Source organism: Astatotilapia calliptera, chromosome 22, assembly GCF_964374335.1.
Source record: "Astatotilapia calliptera chromosome 22, fAstCal68.1, whole genome shotgun sequence".
NCBI classification, from domain to species: domain Eukaryota; kingdom Metazoa; phylum Chordata; class Actinopteri; order Cichliformes; family Cichlidae; genus Astatotilapia; species Astatotilapia calliptera.
In genome coordinates, this window is record NC_137442.1 from 34,136,737 (window position 1) to 34,157,697 (window position 20,961).

The 20,961-nt window shown below is 41.0% G+C and overlaps 1 protein-coding gene across 7 annotated transcripts in view; it reads right to left on the bottom strand.

Moving 5' to 3' along the window:
* The window catches only part of phf14 (PHD finger protein 14), a 141,233-nt gene that overhangs the window by 93,666 nt on the left and 26,606 nt on the right, over nt 1-20,961 (bottom strand). For all 7 annotated transcript variants that reach the window (XR_013904431.1, XM_026156303.2, XM_026156304.2 and 4 more), the window contains exons 8-11: nt 17,967-18,113; nt 16,827-17,097; nt 14,441-14,547; nt 11,160-11,255 (exon numbers count right to left, since the gene is read on the bottom strand). Coding sequence is in view for 6 of the 7 variants with exons in the window: in XM_026156303.2 (XP_026012088.1) it covers nt 11,160-11,255; nt 14,441-14,547; nt 16,827-17,097; nt 17,967-18,113 (621 nt within the window). In the remaining variant the exon portion in view is untranslated. The remainder of the gene's footprint in view (nt 1-11,159; nt 11,256-14,440; nt 14,548-16,826; nt 17,098-17,966; nt 18,114-20,961) is intronic.

The window sequence follows — 20,961 nt, forward strand, 5'->3', positions numbered from 1 at the left end:
AATCTGTTGGTGGACACTTTTGGCCACGAACAAGCTGAAAGGGTAGTGATTTTGATCAGACTCAGAAGGTTAAAGTCTGGGTTCGTCCATATGCACCAACATCAGAAACTAACTAATAAATACAAAGAGTGAATAACAGCTCACCAAGTGCTCTATTTGTACAAACAGGTTTCATCGTAGTTGAAGAAGCATTTTAGCTAAACAATTTTACCCACTAACTTGATGCAACAGAAAGCACAGTGAGCATTTATTGAACATCTGTTTGTTTTTGCCTGAGGGTTTGGTCTCAACAATATTAGCTGAAGCAGTCCTTTGCAAGTTTCCTCAAAGCAGAGAAGGGAAAAGGGAACCTGTTGTGTATGGTAGGTGAAAAGCGGCAGCAGATACATTCAAGCCTCCCCTGCATCTCAGGTGTAGTGCTGCCACGCAGGTTAATTAGAAAACTTATCTCGCAGGGATTCAGTCTCTCACTAAACAGACAAGGTTTTCCCCAAGGAAGCTCTAATCTGAGCATTCTCACTCTGCCTGCATCGCTGAAGGAGCATCTCCAGAGGGAAACCTGATAGATGGGAGGGGCAGGTGACCAAAGCACAAGGGCTTGCTGAGGCCATCTCTTTAACTAAAACTAAAGTCTGCCAGGGTGTAAGAACGAGAAAATGTCTCCACTGACAATATAGAGCAGTTTGGTTAACAAGCTTCATCAGACAGATAAAGAAGTTTAAAAGTACACATTTAAACAATGAGTTTGAACAATTTAAATAACAGTTCAGTAAGCTTTTAGGCATCTGGGTTTCTGCCAGACTGTAACCTATCCAAACACAGCGCAAAATGGACACTTGGGTCATATTTGTTCCACTTCAATCATTAATATCACAGCTTATTATTGTCACAGCAATTTATACTTGGTGGTTAAGATAAAGCCATTTTAACCATTGTAGTGGAAAAACACGTAATACATCAAGTATGCATCTTTTTAATCTTGAAAAGATTGAAAATAACTGCACTTAGTAACAACAAGACGTCAAATCCATATGCTTAGTTACGTCATTTGTAAAGATGACCTAAGACTATTGATAACACTTTTAGTTTGTCTTAATTGCAGAACTACGGTCTGCACATGGGTAACTTAAAAAAGTAATTTAATCTAAACGCTAATCATAGCACTCCTGGAATATGACTTCTGATGTTTTTCTTATGAAGTTGCCAGGAGTGCTAAACTTCTAGAGGCGTCAAGAACAAAAGCACTGACTGTGTAGTGGAAGAATGATGACAGTCCCAGTTGGGGACATCCATTTCTGCAAATGCACAGAAGGATGACAAATAGGAGATGAAAATGTGGCAGATAGATGACACAAAGGCATTCACTGCTGTGACTGATGTTGCTACTTAAACAGTGCATGTTCATAATTGGTGATTTATGGTGGTCATTGCAGATTCACTGCCACTCTTGCAAGTTCTTGTACATTCTGCTGCCGCGCCACCATATTAACATCATTTGACAACTTATCTGCTCAGCTCATACTCTCCACGACCACACGTCTAATAAAGCTTTTAATGGATTTACCTGCTGCTTAAACTATATACATAAAATCCTGAATCCTGAGTGGCTCCACCATCCCAGCATTACAGTGATGTAATATTCATTTTCCTCAATAAATTCATGTAAAGAATTAGTGGCATTAGTGGCATTTTCTAATTTCTGATCTGATCTTTTGATATTGTTTAGTATATAAAAGGTACGCAACTGATGAGGCTAAAATTAGCTTTACTTCACTGCAGATCACACGCAGCTCTTCATTTCATTGTCTAAACGTTTAACTAAAACCACATGTGATTTTAATACTTGTGACTTTCTTCACATGAAGAGTAGTAGTGGTGAGGTTTCTCTGGAGCCTTTTCAGAGGTGTGGATATGAGAACTAAAGGCTGTCTGTTAACCGTATGATCAACCTATCCAATATCCACTGCTCTAGGGTCCAGCTAACTTTTCCTTCACAACAAGAGCTGAATAAGCTATTCAGCGACCAGTATTAATCATACAAGTACACCTAATAAGAACCAAATCTCAGACATTTGGCACAACTGTCATTTCAGCGTCTTCTTAGAGAGTTTCTGATATATTGTGATTTTTATCCAAGCAACACAGTCAGCTATCTATTTTCTTCCACTTCAATTCAGCATCAGGGGTGACTTTATAATACGAGCAACTAAGGGCACAATTACCCTGTAATTAAATGTAATTTGGAGGTACTTATGGATACTTACAGATACTTTACAAGAAAAGACACATTGCACTGCAAATAACTTTAAGCACGCTGTAAGTCATAAACTGGGAACAACTAAGCTGTAGTGCCTCTTCACCTCACTGTGCAATACCTTTTGTGCAATACTTTTGTAAATAGTCAACGGTGCAATAGACTCAATACTTGAAATGTGCAATTCACTTGTATTTTTATTTTTATTCCTATTTATTCTATTTATCCCCTTCGTATATTTTATTTATATTGTCTCTGTATTTATATATATGTGTAACTTCTGTCGGTGCTGTGCTTTTTTGGAAATCGAATTTCCCAGAGGAACCCACCCGAGGGATTAATAAAGTTCTATCTAATCTAAAGTAATTTTAATTATGTCATACTTAAATAAATTTTATCGTAATTTCAGAAAAAACAATCAATATTTCCCCATTTTACATTAAGTACGCTTTTCTTTTTGGGGTGACTTAATCTTGCATAACATCTAGGTGTTTTACAGGAACAGAGACAGAAATTGCACTGTAGGAAATCTTAAACATGACATGAAGCACTACATATAAAAAGCTAAATTACATCATGGAGCGATCCTCTTAAACTGATTTTTAGTTTTAGTGTCGTTATTTTCCTCAGAGTTATCGATTCTGTCAGTAGTTAGCCAAGATAAACTAATGTCAGTCTATTAGCTGCAACCAACCAACCACATGACGTAACGTACAGACAGAAGACAGCGCCACACATGTTCTCAATTTTTAACTTTAAGCAGTTCTTTCTTAAATCCAGCTTCACAGACAGTGTTACAATCTACATCAGATTTTGAGAGCAGGGCTCCATGATTAAATTAGCCTTTATATGTTCGGTATTTCTTGTCCTATTTAAGTACACTGTAAGTCATACTAATTACTGAGTAATTCATTTTTAGTACACCACAGAGAGAGGGGTGGCAAAAGCAAAGGAAAAGGCTTTTTATCAGCTGCATGCTTAACTGGACACTAAGTAAGGATCGCCTACATATAATGTAGGCAACTCGCTAGAAAGACAGATTGAGCTGCAGCAAGTTAACGTGATGAAAGCTAGAGCTTTAAATGTACTGACAGTACATGGATGGAAAAGAGCCTAGAAAGGTGGAGGTATGTGCTGTGGAGAAGAGGAGTGAAAGACAGAATGCATGTGTTTAAATGAGTGGGAGATAGTTGCAAGAGTAAAGATGCAAGGAGCAGAGGCAGTGACAGCAGATGAGTTTAAATATCTGGGGTCAACCATACAAAGCAACTGAAAGCCCCACAAGAGAGGTGGAGAGAGAAGGATAGCAGCTAAAGAGAATATTACGGTTTACAACTTAGTGAGACGTGTTTTGGATGTATGATTTGGAGACGTGGCCCTGACAGAAATATGGGAGGCCCACCTGGAAGTGGCAGAGCTGAAGTTTCTAAGAATTTTATTAGAAGTGATGAGACTAGAAAGAATTGGAAATGAGTGGACATCAGACAGACAGCTCGATATGAGCAGTTTGGAGGACAAAGAGAGGCAAGGCTGAGATGGTTTGAAGAGAAGAGCACAAAAGGAGCACAAGTGCACAAGAGGCATGGTGGATATAATGGAAAAGGATGCTGATACTAGAGCTGTAAAAGGGGAAGACCACAGAGGAATTTCATGGACGTACCGAAGGACACGCAAAAGATGATGGTAGCGGTGGGGTGAGAAAACTTCTAAAAACACTGGCCCAAAGCAGAAGTGGAAAAAGAAGCACACTATGAATGCACATTTATTTTTGCTACTTTCATTTTACAAAGCTATATTTATGGAGATGTAGTACTATCGTGCTGTCTTGTAAAATATTATGCATGTCCAGATGTCTTCATTTTTAATGGGGACACAGTAATCGTGGAACATTTACAAAAAAAGGTTTCTAAAATGCCTCATAAGTTGCTGGAAACTTAAGGTTTTACTCCTCAGCCTTAAAAAGGTGATGGGGTATCGTTGTCCCCTTGCTGGGTGGAGGGACAGGCAGCATGGACACTTACAAATATACATAGATTAGTGTGTAATTATGTTTTCCAACAAAACTGATGCACACTCATAATCTGAGAATTAATCCAGTAAAAATACACCGGGCAGGCACTGGTGTGTGGAAGCCACCATGTTGATCTGCAATTTTGAATAAAATGGACACCACTGTTTCAGATAATCACGTTATGTCTATGTGGCTAGAGACTGGCTGTATATGTTGCACGTAGTAGTATTGTCACAATTACTTGTTGTCAGCAGATGAGATGCTTAAAGAGAAAGACAGCAAGGAATTTAAATATCACTTTCAGTTTGTATGTTTTCTCAGTTAAACCCACTGACCATAGGAATATTTTCAAATTATGAGATTCGCTTTGATATCATGTGCAGGAAAGAAAATTATCAAATCCTGTTGCAGAGATTATTAAAATGTTGAAGAGTTGTATTTACAACTACACTGGCCACTTTATTAGGTATGACTGTTGAACACTATAGTCTAACCAGCCAATTATATGGCAACAGTTCAGCAGACACGGTCAAAACAGCCTACTGAGATTCAAACCAAGAGTCAGGATAGGGAACAAAGGTCATTTCAATGACTGGTTGTTCAGATATAAGGGAATTTTCCCAGACAGCCACCTCTATGGTTTACAGAGGATAGTCCAACAAAAAAAAGGAAAAGCAGGAAAAGGTGATGCCAAGTCTTAAATCATCTCAAAATGGTTCTTTGAACATGACAGTCAGTTCACTCACTTCAAACAGCATCAACCAAGTCTTGATCCAATAGACCAGCACCAGGGGCGTGTAGCTAATGAAATAGCCAGTGAGTGCAGTTGTAATGGCTTGTTCGTAAAAGCTGAAAGGTTTTTTTTTTTGTTGTTGTATTTTTTACAGCTTTAATATTTTTGTGTTTCCAAATTATAATCAAAAACATTTATTTTATATCTACTAATGTTCTTAACTGCTTATCCAATTCATAGTTGCTGGAAAGTGGATCCTACGCAAACTGTCATAGGCCAAATAAATTAATTTTGATTTTAATGCTCTAAATCTAATTTCAATCCAATTTTATTTATAAAGCACTTTAAAATACCCAGCACAGGAACAAAGTGCTGTACAGAAACAGCAAAATAAATAAATAAAACACATAAAACATAAAATTAAAACAGCCCTATATTAAAACAAGATAAAACAGCATCGAATCACCTAAAAACAACTGAAATAAAAATAAAAACCAACATCTCACGTGGTGTGAAAGGCCAGGGTAAAGAGGTGGGTTTTCAAGAGTGACTTCAAAACTGTGGAACGAGCTTCCTTTAGAGATGAGACAGGCCAGTTCTGTTTTTGAGCTGCTACAGCAAAAGCACGATCCCCTCTAAATTTACGCCCAGTCCTGGGTACATTCAGGAGCAGCTGATCAGCTGACCTGAGAGAGCGGGTGGGTGTATAAGGCTGTAGCAGCTCAGAGAGATACAATGGGGCTAGGCCATGGAGAGCTTTAAAAGCAAATAAAAGAATTTTAAAATGAATCCTAAAAGAAATGGGCAGCCAGTGAAGCAAAGCTAAAACAGGGAAAATGTGCTCAAACTTTCGAGTGCCAGTTAAAAGACGAGCTGCGGCATTTTGCACCCTCTGTAGATGACTAATATATGATGAGCTGACCCCAATATAAAGTGCGTTACAGTAATCTAGCAGAGTGCTAACAAAGGCGTGGATCACTGTCTCAAAGTGCTGCTGTGAAAGAATTGGCTTTATTTTTGCAGCTGCCTGAGGTGAAAGAAGCTAGATTTTACCACTGCCTTAATTTGATTATTAAACTTCAGATCACAGTCCACTTTGACGTAACATACTGGGCCAGGGAATCTACATACACATTGGGGGTCTCAGTGGGGCTACCAAAAACCATCACCTCGGTCTTTTTATCATTGAATTTTAAAAAGTTAACAGACATCCAAGCCTTAATGTCATCGAGACACTGAAGTAATGGCTGTGTAAGGTATCTGCCTTTTTTCTTTAGAGGGACATAGATCTGACAGTCATCAGCATAAAAGTGGAAAGCAATGCCGTGCTTTCTCAGTACAGAACCAAGAGGAAGCAGATATAAAGAGAAGAGGAGGGGGCCTAGAACTGAGCCCTGTGGGACACCACACAAGAGGGGAGCGGAGGACGACACACAGTAACCGAGGCTGACACAAAAAGTTCACCCTGCCAAGTAGGACCTGAACCACTCCAGTGCTGTGCCCCTAATGCCCACCCTGTGCTCCAAACGAGAGAATAAAATGGCATATTCCACGGTATCAGACGCAGCTGTCAAATCTAAAAGCACAAGAACAACACAGTCCCCAGCATCAGTCGCTAAAAATATGTCATTAAAAACTTTTAAAAGGGCTGATTCAGTGCTATGAAAGGGTTTCAAACCAGATTGGAAAACCTCTAACACATTTTGCTTTTCCAGGAAGGCCGTTATTTGGCTGTAAACTACCTTTTCAAGAATTTTGGAAAGAAAAGGTAGTTTGGAGATAGGCCTGTAATTTGCAAGAACCGTAGGATCAGGAGCAGGTTTTTTAATCAGGGGTTTGACTACTGCATGTTTAAAATCTTTAGGGACAACACCTGACATCAGACTATGGTTTACCAGCTCAAGAACCAAAGGACCAACTGTAGGTAACACCTCTTTTGAAAGTCGAGGAGGGACATCATCATTTGGAGACCCTGCAGGCTTAAGATGACCAACAGTCTCCTTTAAAAAGGACAGAGTCACAGGCTCAAACCTGTCAAAGACAGAGCAGGAAACAGAGACTGAGAGGTCATGAGCACAAGGAGAGATTTGAGCCCTTGTGGAAGAGACCTTCTCAATAAAAAAGTGTAAAAAATTTTCACAAAAGAAAAACATCTACTACAGACTGCTGCCGCAAACGCCGACGCAGAGGGAGAAGATCTGGCGTTCTGGTTCGACTGAGACGGCGCACTAACAGACCACCGTTACCCAGTTTATTACTGGCTAATGTGCAGTCTCTGGAGAACAAGCTGTGCGAGCTTCGGGCACGGATCTCATTCCAGCGAGAGATGCGGGACTGCTGCGTGATCTGCCTCACAGAAACCTGGCTATCGGACAAGGTACCGGACTCCGCAATACAACTACCGGGGTTCTCCGTGCATCGCGCGGACAGGTCACAGGATCTTACTGGGAAAAGCAGAGGCGGTGGTGTGTGTTTCATGATCAACAACAGCTGGTGTGATTATGCGAACGTGCACCCGGTCAAATCCTTCTGCTCACCGGACCTGGAGTACCTGATGATTAAGTGCCGGCCATTCTGGCTACCGAGGGAATTTACAGCAGTGATTATTACGGCTGTTTACATTCCCCCACAAGCCGACACTGACCGTGCACTCAGGGAACTGTACAGCGCGATCAGCAACGAGGAAACCGCACACCCAGAGGCAGCGTTTATCACAGCTGGAGACTTTAATAAGGGAAACCTGAAGAAAGTCTCACCAAAACTCCATCAACACATCCTTTTCAACACACGTGGAAACCGGCTTCTCGACCACTGTTACACCTCTTTCCGGGATTCGTACAAAGCCCTCCCCCGCGCCCCATTCGGCCAATCAGATCACTGCTCCATCCTGCTCCTGCCCGCCTACAGGCAGAAGCTGAAACAGGAAGCTCCAACCCGGAGGGCGGTGCACTGTTGGACGGACCAATTGGAGTCTGCGCTGCGGGACTGTTTTGATCACGCGGACTGGGAAATGTTTCACGTGGCCGCCAGAGACATTGATGAATACACAGACTCAGTCTGTGGATTTATCAGGAAATGCGTGGAAGATGTCGTCCCATCCAGAACAGTCAAATCCTTCCCAAATCAAAAACCCTGGATTAACGGAGATGTTCGCGCGGCACTGGCGGCACGGAACACCGCCTTTGCCTCCGCGAACACATCGGACTACAAACACGCACATTACCAACTCCGGAAGACGATCAAAGCAGCCAAACGCGAGTACAGGGACAGGGTGGAGCAACAGTTTGACAACCCTCGGAGTATGTGGCAGGGACTAAACACAATCACAGACTTTAGAGGGAAAACCAGCACACCGCAGACCACGGCCTCTCTGTGTGAGGATCTAAACGTATTCTACGCTAGATTCGACACAGCGAACACCATGAGACCGGACAGTGTGCGCACCGCGGATGACGTCAGTGCACACACTGTGTCTGAGGAGGATGTGCGGAGGTGCTTCAGGAAGGTGAACGCACGCAAAGCTACTGGTCCGGACGGGATTCCCGGCCGCGTCCTCAGGTCATGCGCGGCTCAGCTGGCTGGAGTGTTCACGCACATCTTCAACCTTTCCCTCTCTCTGTCTGTAGTCCCAGCCTGCTTCAAAATGGCCACCATCGTCCCTGTACCCAAATCCTCCACCATCTCCTCATTGAACGACTGGCGACCTGTAGCCCTGACCCCCATCGTAAGCAAATGCTTTGAGAAGCTGGTCAGGGACTTCATCTGCTCTGCACTACCCGACTCACTGGACCCTCTACAGTTCGCATACTGCCACAACAGGTCCACTGATGATGCCATAGCCCTGACACTACACACTGCCCTGTCACACCTGGAGAAGAGAGACACGTATGTGAGAATGCTGTTTGTAGATTACAGCTCAGCATTCAATACCATCGTTCCCTCGAAGCTGGACAGGAAACTGCAGGATCTAGGACTGAGCAGCTCCCTCTGCAGCTGGATCCTTAGCTTCCTGTCTGACAGACGCCAAGTGGTCAGACTGGGCAGCATCACCTCATCCCCCATCACACTGAACACTGGTGCTCCACAGGGGTGTGTACTGAGCCCTCTCCTGTACTCACTCTACACCTACGACTGCACAGCCACTAACAACTCCAACATCATCGTGAAGTTTGCGGACGACACTACAGTGGTGGGTCTTATCACCAACGGTGATGAGACGGCTTATAGGGAGGAGGTCAGCGCCCTGACCCACTGGTGTCAAGACAACCATCTCACCCTCAACGTCGCAAAGACAAAGGAGTTGATAGTGGACTTCCGGAGGTGCAGAGAAGTACACACCCCCATCACCATCAACGGCGCTGCTGTGGAGAGAGTGAGCAGCTTCCGGTTCCTTGGAGTACATCTGGCTGAGGATCTTACGTGGTCAGTACACACAAACAAAACAGTGAAGAAGGCGCAGCAGCGCCTCTTCTTTCTCAGGAGACTGAAAAGATTTGGCATGAGCCCCCGCATCCTCAGGACCTTCTATCACTGTGCCATTGAGAGCATCCTCACTGGATGCATCACCACCTGGTATGGCAACAGCACCGCCTACAACTGCAAAGCTCTCCAGCGAGTAGTGCGGTGCTCTGAACGGATAATTGGAGGTGAGCTTCCCTCCCTCCAAGACATCTACAGGAAGCGGTGCCTGAGGAAAGCGAGGAGGATCATCAAGGACTCCAGTCACCCCAGCCATAAACTGTTCAGACTGCTTCCATCAGGAAGCATCCGGTCCCGTACCAGCAGACTGAGAGACAGCTTCTTCCATCAGGCCATCAGACTGCTGAACACGTCATAGACACCTCAGCTTCACTACTGGAACTTTAACATTATGCACTCCATACTGTACAGTAATGCCACTGTTTTGCACATGTCTCACTCTGTATATTTTTATATATTTTATTTATTGTTTACTCTATTTAATTTGTAAAATATGTGTACACACACACACACACACACACACACACACACACACACACACACACAGAAAAATATTTAGGATACACATCCAGAAATGCATATACTATTATATATTGTACATATATTTATTAGTTTCAGATGTAGCCATTCTTGTATTTTGCTTGTTTACATTATTGTATTTTGCACAACTCTGTTGCTTGTGAAGCTCGCACACAAGAATTTCACTCACATGTGCTGTACCAATGTACCTGCACATGTGATGTGACAATAAAAGTGATTTGATTTGATTTGATTAAAAATGTAAAGATAAGCTCTGGCGGACTTGGTTCTATGGTAGTTCTTGAAGGGTTAATGAATCAAGGGTACAGAATTGGAGGAACCAAGAAGAATGAGTTGAGTATAGTTTGACTTATCTGACTGTTTTGCTTCACTTAATGCGCCTTATAGTCCGGTGCGCCTTGTGGTGCGAAAAATACAGTAATCATAAGGAACTGAATTGTCAGAAATAATTATTCAAGTTCAAGTCCATTTTAAACGAGCAAGACAAAGGAGCAAGTGATTGTTTCAAGAGCAACATTAAAAACAATCTGCTATTGCATATTATTCACTTATATTTGGTTTTTTACTTGTTATATTGTTATGTGTTGTATTTGTTGCACCTTTCTCCCAGGTCTCCCTTGGAAAAGAGATTTTAATTTCAATGAGAATTTTTACTTGGATAAATAAAGGATAATAAATGAAAACTTCTACTGTTGTATGTAAAGCTGGATATCACTCAGGAAGGAGAAAGCTTTAGTGAGCTATCCGATTGGTTGGCATGACCCTGAAAAAAAATATGCTGACAGTCTGAGGTTTTTGGACACTTACCCACAATTAAGACACAACTGCCACATTGAAAAGAAAAAAAAACTCCATAGTCTTTCAGAGCCTAAGTATTGTTTTGTATTGTGCTATATTGTTAAAGCTCATTTTTATGGGTTAAGAAATTGTTTCATGTTCTTGTTTTTAATTCAAATGAAATCAAAACAACTTATTATTACAGGCTCAGATGACTTTGAATAAAAGTATGATATGGATAACCCATTCACCTAAATCAATACTTCAATCAAAAGAGTAAATCATTAACAAGATGCTTCCTGAGACTTTGTTTAAACAACAGCTAATACATGTGTTGGAAAAAAACAATGGTTGAACAAACGTACCTGGCCCAGGATGCCGCCGAGCAGACTCCACGTGGCTTGGCCTTCACTTCGCAGCTTTCCATTTGCATTCAGCAGTTCCTCCAGAAACTCACAGAGCTGGAGGGAGACAAATGGAAACAAACTGTGGCCCTGATCATATAACATGTGATAATTTTTTTCCCTTTCTAATAAACCTAAAGAATAACTGTTTTGAGTAAGAGGAAAAAAGTTGAATCCATAAGCATTTACCATTCACAAGGATGAAACAACAATATAAACATCGGTCTCAACCTGTGTGTTAGCTGGGTCAGGAATAGAATCCTTTTTTATTGTCACTGTACATGTACAACGAAATTGCTTCACTCCAACTGTTCAGGTAGAAAATATAAATAGTACGACAGCAGGAATATTTAACAAACTTGAGAAACATAAAAACATGAGAACTATATACAAACAGGAGGAAGGCACAGTATAGAAAAGGCGCACATAAAAAGAACAGGTTGTGGTACGAGGCTAACCTAACTAAGGTCAAATTCAATTTTTTCAAATTTCAAAAACAGACCAACTTGTCTCTTATTCGTCTCAAACTAGGGAATGTAAAACATTTGATCTTCCATCCATCAGTAACCTAAAGAGTAATGATCATTTTGATTGGTTTTTTTCATTTTAAAGGTTATCAACCTAACTAAACAATTCTCCTAGAAACTAGTCAAAGGAGCTTGCAAAGAAAAGCGTCTGGACTTCTTTAAGTTACTTGAAGACGTTTCACCTCTCATCCAAGAAGCTTCTTCAGTTCTAAGGTCAAATGGTGGAGAGTCCCAGATATAAACCTAGTGGGAGTTTCCCCCCACAGAGGGACAAAAGGACCCCCTGATGATCCTCTAATCGCCTGAGCCAAGGTGTGAAACTGGGTGTGGGTCCCAATCAGCCAGGGTTTCGTGTGAGTTCATTGTGAAACCTGGCCCCACCTTATCATGCGAATGATTCGCACACTTTTCTTTGCAAGCTCCTTTGACTACGATGACCTGGATGACTGAGAACCTTCACAGACTCCTAGAAACTAATTAGGTACTGCCATACATGTGACTGGGAGTAAAAGGGCAAGAAAGAGTCATGTTATCCAGGCCATTTACAAGTTTGGCCAGGAGCTTAACACACCATGCTAAGCAATGTTCTTAAGAGACAACCCCCTCTATGGTTTAAATACCTAGGAACTGAAGAGGTCTCTTGAATGAAAAGTAAAATGTCTTCACAAAACTTAAAGAAGTCCAGTAGCTCACATGTTCCCATTATGTAAAAAGTGAACGATAACAGTTTGACAAGCATACAATTGAATTTCTTCCCCAAGGAGGTGTTTCCTGAAGAGCTGTTAGCCAGACCTTTTGTGATATGTGCACAACGGCCATGCTAACGTTCTGTGGCACGTGAACATCAATTTTGCACTCAAATATAAACAACTGAAACTGTTTCATACTATCACTGCATATGATTTGCAACTGGTAACCCCTTTGTCCAGGTTAACACTGTACTGTTCTCCACTAGTGTCCATTAGTCAAAGCTTAACTTGTAATGGTATTTTCTCCAAAGCCCAAGCCATCTGACAGCAACTCAGGCAGTGCAATTAGCAATACACACTCCATTAATAACGCTTAACATGCATGGCAGAAGACTGAATGCAACATTAACTCTGACTTCTACTTTGCCATTGTATTCCCTTCCTCATGCTGACAGACGGAGTGGCAGGCTTACTGCAGAGGTCATATGTCTGAAGAGAAACATGAAGGCTGCACACAGAGAACTCCTAAATTCAACCTTCTCTCATGGCACAACAAAGCTTTAAAATCCATTAAAATGGTTTAAAATGTGTTGAAAGATTTGTACAACTGAAGTTCAAGTTTACAAATACTGGTATCCACTGTTGACTCCCCTCAGCCTCCTAGTAGTCGGCATAAATACGCTGGGTGCCTTAATTCTTGAGTTATCGTATTCACAAGATTTATTTTTAGAAAACGTCAGATAATCTCTGACCTTGATTTAAACTCGACTGAGATTTTTAGTAGATGCGCTAAAATAGCACGAATGTGAATCCTAGGTGAATTCCTTCCTGCAATATCACACTCACAAGATTTTCAGAAACGACATCTGACCTTGAGGTGAAGGTCACTGAAATTCAATGAGATTTTCAGTACAGTTTTTACAGCTGAGGGGTTAAAAAAAAGAAAGAAGACTGAAAACGCTTAACCACCTGCTTTGATAATATCACTACATTTTTTTCACCACATTCATTTTAATGTTTCCTTCAAGCAAACCTTTTGGAAAGATGTACCTTTTTTGGTGTGTTGCTTGGACACTATTCAGTATATTCAGTTTTTTGCTACCACAACAACATCCCTTTCTCCATGAGAAAACCTGCATATATTAATGAAATGGGCCTGTCAATATGAACAGCAATGTCAGCTGTTGACTAAAGCTTTGTTCTTTCTAAACTTGAAATCAGATCAAATCACTCCACCATCATTCCATGTACATCGGTGTATCCATCCCAGATTCAAACTTCCACTGAGGATTTTACAATCAGTCAACATGTGAGTGGAGTATAGAAATTCGACATTTTACTACAGTACTACATTAAGTGTTAACGAATCACAGCCTTTTTTATGCAAAGTCCCTCAATTTCAGAAGCTCAAAAGTAACTGGTTAGTTAACCTCAACCTGTTCTGTCATTATGCAACGACAGACAAAAGAACGGAAGATTGTTCAAAATGTTAAACTTGTGTTTGGCAGTTGGTTACTGGAATCTTAAAATGAGGTCCAAAGAGATGCTAAAGCATTTAGCGTCATTTAGGACAAGTTCAATATTCAATATGATCAATCTGTATATATTTATAGATTTCATAATTTCCTTGTGTGACCAATAAACTTCATCCATCTATCCCATAATTCAGTCTGTAATTGAGATTTTGCAAGAAGTTGCACACTACTGATGGCACTCAAAAACAGAAGTACAGATTACAGTTTGCCTGGAAATAACTAAGAACATTAACTTGTACCAGAATGATGAGAAGACATATTAGTACGGAAAAGAAAATGAACAGTTCATTGTCTAAAACAGACCTTACTGTCTGTCAAATATGCTGCAAGCAACATTAAGACATGGGCACGTATATCAGGTCACTGCTGCAGATAAAAGTAGCAGTAAAACTTTTCTGTTGTTTTTGCACTAAAGGATTTCTTTTTGAAACTAGCGTATAATTAAAACTAATTTTTAAATATAGCAATTGTGTTTGAACTGTGTCACTCACCTTGTTATACTCGACGTGTAGTTTTTCTTGTTCATTCTCCAGCTTATCTTTAAGGTTTTTCTGCTCTGAAATGTTATCCTGGATCTGGATCATTCTCATGTTCCGCTCTGAGTAGTTTTTTTTTTTTTTTAAAAGGAAGAAAAGGGGGATACAAAAAGTGATTAATGAAGTTAAAGGAGCAGAAGGGGCAATGTTGGCAAATGATGCTACATTAGGTTCTAAAGGATAACGGAAGAATGGTGGAGAAGGAAAATATAAATCTAGTACAACTGCTGCTTTTTCAATGTAGGCTGACTACATAAAAGCAATAACACCATCGCTACCACATTTAACGATACATACAGTGGCTTGCAAAAGTATTCGGCCCCCTTGAACTTTACCACATTTTGTCACATTACAGCCACAAACATGAATCAATTTTATTGGAATTCCACGTGAAAGACCAACACAAAGTGGTGCACACGTGAGAAGTGGAACGAAAATCATACATGATTCCAAACATTTTTTACAAATAAATAACTGCAAAGTGGGGTGTGCGTAATTATTCAGCCCGCTTTGGTCTGAGTGCAGTCAGTTGCCCATAGACATTGCCTGATGAGTGCTAATGACTAAACAGAGTGCACCTGTGTGTAATCTAATGTCAGCTGCTCTGTGACGGCCTCAGAGGTTGTCTAAGAGAACATTGGGAGCAACAACACCATGAAGTCCAAAGAACACACCAGACAGGTCAGGGATAAAGTTATTGAGAAATTTAAAGCAGGCTTAGGCTACACAAAGATTTCCCAAGCCTTGAACATCCCACGGAGCACTGTTCAAGCCATCATTCAGAAATGGAAGGAGTATGGCACAACTGTAAACCTACCAAGACAAGGCCGTCCACCTAAACTCACAGGCCGAACGAGGAGAGCGCTGATCAGAAATGCAGCCCAGAGGCCCATGGTGACTCTGGACGAGCTGCAGAGATCTACAGCTCAGGTGGGGGAATCTGTCCATAGGACAACTATTAGTCGTGCACTGCACAAAGTTGGCCTTTATGGAAGAGTGGCAAGAAGAAAGCCATTGTTAACAGAAAACCATAAGAAGTCCCGTTTGCAGTTTGCCACAAGCCATGTGGGGGACACAGCAAACATGTGGAAGAAGCTGCTCTGCTCAGATGAGACCAAAATGGAACTTCTTGGCCAAAATGCAAAACGCTATGTGTGGCGGAAAACTAACACTGCACATCACTCTGAAAACACCATCCCCACTGTCAAATATGGTGGTGGCAGCATCATGCTCTGGGGGTGCTTCTCTTCAGCAGGGACACGGAAGCTGGTCAGAGTTGATGGGAAGATGGATGGAGCCACATACAGGGCAATCGTGGAAGAAAACCTCTTCTGGAAAAGACTTGAGACTGGGGCGGAGGTTCACCTTCCAGCAGGACAACGACCCTAAACATAAGGGTCGTTGTCCTGCTGGAAGGTGAACCTCCGCCCCAGTCTCAAGTCTTTTGAGCCAGGGGCCAGGGCAACAATGAAATGGTTTAAAACAAAACACATCCATGTGTTAGAATGGCCCAGTCGAAGTCCAGATCTAAATCCAATCGAGAATCTGTGGCAAGATCTGAAAACTGCTGTTCACAAATGCTGTCCATCTAATCTGACTGAGCTGGAGCTGTTCTACAAAGAAGAATTTCAGTCTGTAGATGTGAAACGCTGGTAGAGACAGACCCTAAAAGACTGGCAGCTGGAATTGCAGCTAAAGCTGGTTCTACAAAGTATTGATTCAGGGGGCTGAATAATTACGCACACCCCACTTTTCAGTTATTTATTTGCAAAAAATGTTTGGAATCATGTTTGATTTTCATTCAACTTCTCACGTGTGCACCACTTTGTGTTGGTCTTTCACCTGGAATTCCAATAAAATTGATTCATGTTTGTGGCTGTAATGTGACAAAATGTGGAAAAGTTCAAGGGGGCTGAATACTTTTTGCAAGCCACTGTAACAGTGTTAAATCCATGCACTGCAGACACACAATCACTATCTAACTTAATATGCATGTCTTAGGACTTTTGGAGAACATCTGAGTAACTCGAGTAAACTCATGCAGGTATAGTGAATACATGCAAACGGCACACCTTTCTGCTCATGACATCAAGAAACTTTCAAATTTCTCCTAAACTGCACTGCAGTGCTTTGCAGTTTTCTAATCTCAGTGTTTTCTTCTTTAGTATCAATTTCACTCACAACAAACAAGGAGCTTCTAAAAGAATTGCTGCGAAACATTTTCTCACTGTTCTCAGAGACCCACCTACTTTAGCTGGTAAAGTGAAATAGCAGCATAATAATTAACACTTGACACAAAGCAACAGAACAGCGTAGAGCAGAGATGACACAGTTTCCTCACCCAAGTAGTAGTTGACAAAGTCTGCTGTGAGAGCAGGCTGCTTGTGTTTCCTGCGTCCATCCATGCTGGCACTGGTATCAGATGTGTCCACAGGGAAAATGTCAGTGCTGATGCCCATCAGTTCAGCCTTCCTCATCAACTTTCTGATAGCTGAGGCACTAGAGGTCAGAGGTCTTGGCAGTTTTTCCCGGGGTACCCATGCCTGAGGACGAGTGTTTCTGGACAGCTCAGCTTTTGCCCTGTACTGCTGCAAGCGAGTAGTGATTCGGGCCTGCAGGTGGGACACATACAACCACTTTGCTATTAGAAACAGGATATATTGTGCTCTGTTCTACTTTTAGTATATATAAGTAGCATCTACTTTCAAAAGAATTTCACACAACACGCTGTTAGGAAACACTGAATTGTGGAAACCAGTTCAGCCCATCGTTTTTTGCCCATTTGCACAGTCATCTTGAAGGAGGAAAGAGACTACGAAAGTACTAACACAGGGTGCTTCTTACAGTGTGGATGTGACATACATGCAGTGCTCTGCTTGCTCAGTGTTCTGGTTAAAGACAGTTCTTTATGACTATGCCTGGGAGTTTGTGCTCCTCATGCTAAGCACTGTATATGTGCAATTGTATTTACATTTGGGGACAATGAAAATTTCACATGCTGTCCCTCACACTTGCTTATAGTGCCTAAATTTTGTTAACTGGGACTTTTAGTGTGCCTGTCAATCTGATATAACCATGCAGTCACATTTAGACCACCTACAACAAATACAAAACTGTGATCTAATATAAGTTCGATCAAGGGCCACCTCAAAGTACAGACCAAAGAACTGAAAAGTAAGGGCAATAGCAATGAGCAGAGTGATTTCTACATTTTCTTGGAGTCAGGTGCTAAACTATCCGTGTCAGCTCAACGTGATGCTGCTGTGTGGGGATCGCCTCCCTCTGTCCCAAACCTATTCCTTTTGTGTGCAGGTTTATTAACAGTTACAGGAAAACTGTAGCATTTCTTAAACTTGTTTTAGGGTAAAATATTATTTCGAAAATACACAATTTATCTCACCCATCCAAACTGTCCTTTGTCATTTAGACTAAACATAGTGCATGTTTTTAGTATAGATGGGATGGGTCAAACAATCCTTACCTGAGCTTCGGGAGTAAGCTGTCTCTCTCTCTCCTGCAGAGAGACTTTACAATAAGACTGTAAGGCCAGGTAATTCTTCCTTTTCCACTTTCTGTCAAAGCGGTCTGCATGCTGTTTGCAGTATGCAAAAAATGGGTCCGCGATATCCTGAGGAAATAAAGAGCACTCATGGGAATTAACAGTTAAGATAACTGGTGGGAAAACAGGTATTAATAGCCTGTAAAGCTTTTACCACGTTGAACTTTCAGAACCTGCCACTCACTAAAGTGAAAAATCCAGCTGAGGCAGAAGCAGTGCTTTGCAGCTGCTGACTTCCTACAGTCATCTGTGTGCAGTCTGTTGTAGTGGAGGATTTGTAGCTGATTAACTGGATTAGGCTGCTGCAGTGAACAGGCATTTTTCCAAATACTTGTGTTATATGAATTTTATTTGTTTTGCTTGGTGGACTGCAGTGACAATATTCCAAAAGAACTTCATTAATAGTTGTTATCAATCAAATCTGTCACTCGCTAGTTTGATTTCTCCAAGTGGTAGATGCTTTATTGACAGAAGCTGTGTAAAGGAGGTGAGGAAAAATAAAATAAAATTAGTGGATTCTTTCTCGGCTTGATTTTACCGCTTCTCTCACTTCATGTATTGGTTAAAATTGGTCTATTGGTATTATTATAGTAATATTCATAAGATAAATTATTTGGGTTTTTTTCATAAAGGTACCAAGTGTGGTAAAAAAATAAATAAAATTGGTGGCACTGTGGTAAGAGCAGAAAAGTCCTCAAGGGTACAAGATCGTCATGGATGTGGGGCTGCAGGTATCGATTTCTTTAGTAATCGAGTAATCTTTCAATTATTCCATGGATTAATTGAACAAGAAATGAGCAATAATAAGCATTCACAAAAATCACAGGTATTTCAGAATAAACTGCTCATTGGTTTCTATTTGAGAAATTGTAATGTTCTAAAGTTCAACTGCAAAAACTACGAAATCCTTAGTCGCCAAGTTCTGATCAATTCCCATCCCTACTGTATACATATAAATAATCTCAAGTACAGGCAAAGTCAAAAAAAAGAAGATATATTATCGTTTATTATGGCATAGTTTAAATTGCATATATATGCAATTTAGACTATGCCATAACTATGCCACAACTTTTACCTTTACTCTTTCTTTTTGGAAGGCATTAATAGGGGTTCTGACAGCGTTTTATCTACTAGATGAAGTAGACAGTGTGTGTTCATGTGGATTATTTTTTTTGCATGTGGATCTGCGTGTCCACGTGAATGAGTGAGTTTGTGTTTGTAAGTATTTAAAGTATGAGTATGAGGAGTATGTGGCGTCTCCAATGAAGAAAAGCGAGTATGAGCATATGATGCAAAATCTTTGTGCTGCTAAAAACAAGAAGTTATGACTTAAAGTAGACATGATATTAGTATTAATTCAGTGTCCAACCATTTTCATGGACTTGTGAAGAAAACTTGTATTTTTACTTTTAAACATTAATCTTATTTATTTAAACATAATATATTATATTATTTCACTTTCAATCTGAAAAACTGTTGGAAGGTATCTTTGTGTAAAATAGGACGGTCAGCAAGCTGTATAATTTAAACACGGTCTCAGACCAAGTTAACAGTTCATCTGCATATTTTAATAAATAAACTTCTGGAGGCTTACTGTAGATTTTTCTCTGTGTAAAACAAACAGCGGTGGATGGAGCAGCTACAACATTACAGACATTAACCTTCAATGTAAAGGATCTAAAGTGTGGTTAAAGGGGAACCAAAGTTGTAGTCATTTTATCTGATGATTTTAATTTTATTTTAAATTGTCTCTCAATTGTAATTGTATTTATGATGTAATTTGGTTTTATGAAAATGTATGTTTTATTGTAATATGTATTTATTTAGATTGTTAGCCCAACAAGGGACAATTGTTGAAAATTAGCAGTAGCTATAAACCTATGTGCGGTACATCAGTCTCATGTCTTGCACTTGAACTATGTTTAACTGCACTGTCCCTTTTAAATATCCATCCATCCATCCATTCGCTTCCGCTTATCCTTTTCAGGGTCGCGGGGGGCGCTGGAGCCTATCCCAGCTGTCATAGGGCGAGAGGCGGGGTACACCCTGGACAGGTCGCCAGTCTGTCACAAGGCTAACACACAGGGACAGACAACCATTCACACTCACTCACACATTCACACCTAGTGGCAATTTGGATTAATCAATTAACCTATCCCCACAAGCTGCATGTCTTTGGACAGTGGGAGGAAGCCGGAGTACCCGGAGAGAACCCACGCAAACACGGGGAGAACATGCAAACTCCACACAGAAAGACCCCGGCCTGATGGTGGAATTGAACTCAGGACCTTCTTGCTGTGCGGCAACAGTGCTAACCACCGTGCCACCGTGCTGCCCTCCCTTTTAAATAAATAAATGAATTCAAAATTCAAAATTTGCTTTTCTTCACATCAGCGTTCGTTAACCAGGTGCTTTGATCAAGGACTCCTGCTCACTTTTGTCCCAGTAAAGGTTTAAATGGTGATCACAGGGAGGATGCTGGAAACACATTTTTCTTTCATTCAACCTGAGCTCACATCTCTGTAATGGCTCCTCCTCTTTGCTGCGTGTAAACAGACTCCAGCTCCATGTTAAACTGCCAGAGTCATCATCACTGCTGCTGTTGTGTTATTAATGTTTTTGTTTAAAAAAACAAAACAAAAGAAAACTGCAGGCTGTGCGGGCTTAATGTTGTCAAACTTTTTATTCATGCACTGCTCCTAAATATGTTTGTATTGCAGATTTCTCAAATGTGGGTGAAGCACTTGCGTTTACATAGTTTAACACATCTGCACGCTGCAGAGCCGTGTGTTAAACGAAGCATCGAAGGCTGAATCGTTGCAGCCCCAGATGGATGGTTCAAACACAGGGCAAGAGGTTCAGTTTAGAGACCTCCAGGAATCAAGGAAACTTTATTTTATTTTTTCACTTTTTAGTG